This window comes from Curcuma longa, unplaced genomic scaffold, assembly GCF_044706935.1.
Source record: "Curcuma longa cultivar G26 ecotype Majalengka, Jawa Barat unplaced genomic scaffold, ITB_CL_G26_1.1 contig_18423, whole genome shotgun sequence".
In the NCBI taxonomy this organism is placed as follows: Eukaryota; Viridiplantae; Streptophyta; class Magnoliopsida; order Zingiberales; family Zingiberaceae; genus Curcuma; species Curcuma longa.
This window is the reverse complement of record NW_027430815.1, coordinates 1-6324: the sequence shown is the minus strand read 5'-3', so window position 1 is coordinate 6324 and position 6324 is coordinate 1. Positions and strand designations below refer to the sequence as shown.

General features: G+C 35.7%; 1 protein-coding gene across 1 annotated transcript; it reads right to left on the bottom strand.

Annotated features, from left to right (window-relative positions):
- Positions 1-3: 3 nt before the first annotated feature.
- On the bottom strand, positions 4-5385 carry LOC141816854 (switch 2-like; the record flags this gene model as incomplete). Its single annotated transcript, XM_074704584.1, is given in 8 exon segments — positions 4-153; positions 256-279; positions 281-532; positions 592-718; positions 920-1167; positions 1255-2173; positions 2292-2398; positions 4966-5385. Coding segments are annotated over 8 exon segments (2247 nt in total), but the record flags the coding sequence as incomplete, so codon positions are not given.
- Between the last annotated feature and the right edge of the window lie 939 nt (positions 5386-6324).

Sequence of the window (6324 nt, the reverse complement as noted above, 5' to 3'; positions counted from 1 at the left end):
ATCAATTTCTTGAAGAAGTGGTTTGTTCTGAGTATCGAAATGTTGACGTCCTTTCTCATGCATTTCAATTATCTCACTCGTGAAAAGCTTATCAGACAGATCGTGGAAGAGATTGCAGATTCCAAATAACTCACCCTGGAATTCCTTGCAATCCTAGGGAATAAGTGGAAGGCAATACACATCAAGTTGAGAAACTATTGATACTTAATCTGTCAAACCAAACTGGTTTTAAATAATATCATATCAGAACAATACCTGGACACCTTGGAAATAACGTTTTTTCCATCTTCCCGGAGACAGCAATGTTTGAAAGCTGCTGTTTATAAATTTGGCGAGAATAGACAAGCTCTTCAAGGGAACCAGCAGCAAGAAGACGGAAAACTGTAACATGCCGCTTCTGGCCATAACGAAATGATCTGTCCTGAGCCTGCAAGTCTTGTGCAGGATTCCAATTGGGATCAAAAATAACCACACGGTTAGCACTGACCAGATTCAGACCTAAACCTCCAGCCCGAGTAGATATCAGGAATACCTATCAGAACACCCGTAAGTTGACAGGCATGCTCGCTTAAAGATCTAATTGAGAATTACCTGTTTACTAGGACTTTTATTAAATTCATCAACATGTGACTGTCTTAAGCTCATTGGAGTTGAACCATCTAGCCTGGAAAAGCAATATCCTTTTCTTATGAGAAACTTCTCCAGTATGTCCAGCATCCTGCTTTTAACATAAACATCAGTCACAAATAAAACCAAAACCAAGACAGTTTGCAATTATACAGTGTGACAAATTCACTTTGTGGATTTTAGATTGTTCCATTTCCACTGAATGTATTTGAATGAGAACAATGAAGAAACAGAAAGAACTGAAACATAAAAAAAAAGTCCAATTTGTTTTTTCCTCTTGGAGAGTTGCTACCTGACAGAATAGCTAAAAAGCAGAATCTTGTCACCCTTTGTAGTCCAAGAAAATAATAGCTTTTCTAATGCCCGCATTTTTCCACAATGTTCAACATCACTAAGCCCCATGAAATTTTCATTCTGAGCATTGCCACCAACCAAGTCAACATCAGCACCAAAGACAACAGATGCTAATTCTGCATCCTTCTTTTGCTTCTCAAGATCATCCTTGGGATTAGGCTTTATCAGCTCCAAATGGTTGCTTATCTGGAGAATCATATTTAACAGTTCAAAAGTCATTGTTCAAATAAAAAAGGCAATCAAATATGAAGATACTAAATGTTCAAAGGGTACCTGCTGTAGCTTGATAAGGCATGGAAGAACAAGGCAGAAAGGGCAAGAATCACAGCCTTCAGGATTCTCTCTATGCAAATAAGACCATATGATACCGTCTGGGACTGTCTTCTGACAACATTCAACCTGATTTAAAGGACTGCCACAGCTACAAGGCAGATCCTTGTTTATTAAAGATTGGACATCAGGTTGTTCCAGCATCCTCTTATAAACTCGCTTTTGCAAGTCACTCATTGCACAGAATACAACATTATCTTCCTTCCCTAACATTAAATGCCCTATTGTCTCCTCTTTAGTCCTTCTTAACAAGTACTTACGCAGAACAGCAACGAGATGTTTCTTCCGTTCATCAGCAATGCGAATGCATCTTTCAGGAGCATTTAACCTCTGACCATGCTTTAAAGGCTCATCATAGAAATCACGAAAGTGTTCCCATGTTCCTAAGCATCCAGGTGCAACCCAATCAAACAGATTAAAAAGTTCCAATATCCTGTTTTGCATTATAGTTCCAGTTAGACCAAATCTTTTTCTTGTTTTTATTCCTAAACATGCTCTATATAATCGTGATTTTTCATTCTTCAGCTTATGAGCTTCATCAACAATAACAATATTCCATGGGACTTCACATAAAATCTTATCATGAATTCTGAAAGTGTCAAAGCTAGTTACCAGTATCTCAGTACCATGAGTTTTAAGCTTCTCAAGAATTAACTCTCTATTTGGTCCATGATAAACAGAAACACTGAAATCTCCCCATTCAGATAACTCGTTTTCCCAGTTCTGAATAATTGAAGTGGGACAGATGATTAATATAGGGCCTTTTCCCACGGCATGATACACCTTATCAGCTCTGTGCTCACTATCTTTACCAGTTACAGCTGCAAGAAAAGCTATAACCTGGATGGTTTTCCCCAGCCCCCTAAATTAAAATGGCATTATCACTCAGCATCAATTTTCTTGGCTGATTAATGGAACTTGGGCGCGTAGGAAGAGTAAAAAAATCAATATTGCATAAAACAAAAGGAAAAAAGGATTACATGTCATCTCCAAGTACACCACCATGATTTCTTTTGTACAAATTGTACAAAAATCTAATGCCATCACTTTGATGTGCTAGGAGCCTACAATTGATTGATGCAGGAACCTACAGAAAAAAGGAATCTAGAAATTGTTATCAGAGATAACATGAGTATGCATATCACTTATGAATATGACTAATTTGTGGTTTTACAAAAGAAATGTGCAGTGATTCATAGGGCTGTAAATGAGCCAAGCCAAGCTCTGTGGTGTTCAAGCTTGTTTGATAAAGTAACCGAGCCGAGCCAAGCCAAGTCTAAAATGAATCAAGCTTGGGTTAGTTTCTTTTTTATAAGCTTGAGATTGGTTCAAGCTTGGCTTGAGCTTGGTTCATTTAGATGTTATCAAACTCTCAATTCAAGCTTGTTTGATTATTGAAACTTTTACATTTTAAGATTGTTTGGTTGATTATTAAACTTGATAATACAAACTTATTTGTTCATTTTGAAAATTTTCTTTGTATATTGATGAATATGGTTCACAAGCATTGTCATGAATGTTGTTCCCGAACATTGTTCACGAACATTGTTCATGAACATTAACGGGTTGAACATATATATGTTCAAGCTTATTCGTTTAGTTTAACGAGTTGTTCAAGTTTGTTTATTTAATTGATATTGTGTGTATCAAACGAATATAAACAAGCTCTTATAAAGTCAAACACCAAACTTGTTCACGAAAGTTCGGTTCATTTACAACTGATTCACATGTCATCATATGTTGAAAAGTTATTGATCATGTGGCACTAGAACATCCAGAATGGTAATAATTGTTATCAAAACTTGCAAGATTGACAAAGACTGCACCTAGAACTTTGTAGTAGATGGGGTGATCGATCCATAGAGATTTTTTATGAGCATGACAAAGAGACATGACATCAAAGCATTCACAATTGAGGACGGTAAATTTATTGATATAGCAAAATCTAAACTTTATACTGGGCAACAAGAAGATCCAAACCAACAAATGGAGTGAAAAGTGATCGGAAGATGGAGCCAAAAGAAATCAAACTAGCAAATTGTAATTAGTAGATAATATTGTCAATATGATGGTCACAGAGATCTCATAGGGCAGTGTGTCCCAATCAACAATCCTACAAAATAAAAGAGAAAACATGAAAAACAGAGCTTTAAGATATTGATTGAATGGATAAGACTATGGAATAGTGGCCTATTTTATAGGATTCACATACAAACTAAGTGGAAATAAAATAAAATTAAAATTTAGACTCTGAGCTGACTTATTCTATTGGACCAATTTAGTTTAAGATGGAAAGTTACATGGAGGAGGGAGAGGGAAAACATCACAAATTATAAATGAAGCTTCATCACTCATGTGCATTTTTGTGTCACTTTCCCTCCTATCTTTCCGTTCAAGTGAACCTACCCTTAAAGTGCTTTATTTCAACATTCAACTCCAACAGAAAGAACTCAACTCTTCAAGAGTTGAAGTATGATTGTTTTTGAATATCTAAAGCATTTGCCTCATCTTCATAATGTTAGGTCATCCCTTTAATCATATAAAGCATCATTGTAAGTTACTAAAGCAAGAAGCATTCTCTACATATCAACTATAACCTCAAACTTCAGAGCATTGAGATTGCAAAAGTGTTGGAAGACATTTGTCAGAGATGCAAATGCCTCTAAGGTAGCAAATCCTCTATGCTGAAAATTATACTAATGCTTAAGTTGGTTGGTAAATCAAATGAATGTGTCAAAATCAAATGTTCTCACCGTGTGAAATGAGTTAATGAAGTGGGCAAGTAGTCTCTTAGAGAAGTATTTATGATGTGCTAGTGGTTTATGCATCCAACATTATGATCACACAATGTAATTTATCTTCTAACATCATTATGTGTAATTCATATATACTTTTTGTAACCCTCAATTGGATGGCAAAGTTAAACAAAGAAATCAAATACACATGTCAACAAGCTTTATATCTATACACAACTACAAATCAAAACTCATATTAGATATGTCTATAGAATTTTTACAAACAAATTTGTTAATTGGTGAAAATTTTATCATGTTTATTTAGTTTAATCAGTTCCTCTACATTCATGTTCATATGCTAGTGCAAAGAAATTTTCTCCTATGAGTCCAGACTAAGAATAACATGTTGGATGTAAACAAGACGGGGCTGCAATTGTTCTCTCTTGTAGTACTAAAGTTCACATTACCCCTAGATCTTTCATTTTGTTCTCAAGTTAAGTGATCAAGTGACTCTTCTAAAATTAAGCATTGGGACTCACTTAATGGTTCTTTGATCGCAAGAGAAGGGTGACTAAATCAGGTCATGTTTCAGCTTCTATGATATCAATTTTTTATTTTTCCATTTTTTCTTGAATATGTGATGAGTAGATTACTTTGGTCGTAATGTGGAAAATACAATCAACGATGATAAAGGCAACAATTAATGAGAGGGTGGAAACATAGTTTGTCTCTCTACTATCCTGTTTGGATGTCACCCTGGTCTCTGTTTTCGAACGACAGGAAACACCTCAAATTTATAGCGAAATCCTCATAAGTCCAAAGAGTGATGAATCAAGATTGCACTTTGCTGCCGTTAATCAAAGACTACGTTTCAATACCAATCCGTTCCTCATTTGAAAGAGCCAAAAGAGAAAGCTACCTGAACAACATGGGTTTCTCCAGGAGAGGAGAGAACCAAAGGTTCGTAGGGTCCTCGAGCCTCAAAGGAGGCAGATTGCGGAAGGAGCGCATCACGCGGCAATCTGGCGGTGACTGGAACGCCCCCACTCTCCTCCTCATCCTCCGATGCTGGTTTCTCTTCTTCAAAGGGGGGTTTTGGTGGACGGAATTGGAGGCCCTCGGAGAGAGACTGCGCATCGAGGCGTTGCAGTTGCTGCGAGAGGGAGGATTTGGGTGGCTTCCTCGGAGGAGGGGCTTCGGAAGGAGGTTCCCAGGAGGAGGCGGACGAGGAGGAAGTGAGGGCGGCTCCGCCTGTGGCGGTGGCGGTGGCGGTGGCGGTGGCGGAGGAAGGGAAGTTGGAGCAGGGTCGGAGGGTTTCCTTTAAGCGGTTCAGCGACATGGTCTCTTTGCCCATTCTTCCTGCTCATGCGACTACACGCAGAAATATGTAATATGCCTCAACAGTATTTATATATATTTTATATAAAACAAAATTTTATTTTTAACAAAAAACGCTCCTTTGAAAACAAATTATATATATTTTTATATAAAAATTATTTTTAAAATTAAATGACTAAATTAACATCATTTTAAAACGATTAAACTCACTCTAAAAATTTTGAAACAAATTTTTCAAATAATTTTTGACTTTTTTTCGATTTTATTTTTACCTTTTTATTTTATTTTTACAATTTATAAATTGAGCATATGACACTTTAAAATTTACCAAAAAATATATCTATTTTTCAAAATACCTTCCATCCAACCGCTTTAACGTATCCATTCCCGTCAAATCAAGTGTCACTGATGCAAGTGAATTTGATTGAGAAGTTAAGTTCTTGAAAGGTTTAGGTGTATAAAAGAGGGAGTTGCAAACTACAATGGTGCTTCTCATCAAGATTTTCTACTCGTCATCATTTTAACAATCAACCACTTGGACTGAGTTTCTTAACTACAACGTATTTGTAACCTTTTCATCTAGATGCTTTGCTTTACACTCGTGGAAAATCTACTAATTTATTATTCTTTTAACTAATTAACCTTTTCTTTGCTTTACACTTGTGGAAAATCCTATTACTATTTCCTTGTTACATTGATCCTCAACTAATGATTCTTTTGTATTTTCCTCTAAGACTTATGTTAATTTAAATGATGATTGTATTTAATTCATGGATCTTGAAAATTATATATTTTATACATCTAAACTTATCAGGAAGTCATAATGTAATTATTTTGGGTTCTCTTTTTCTCTTCTTTATGAAAGTACTCAATTCATTTATAGTGGAACATTATATATATATATATATATATATATATATATATATATATATATATATAT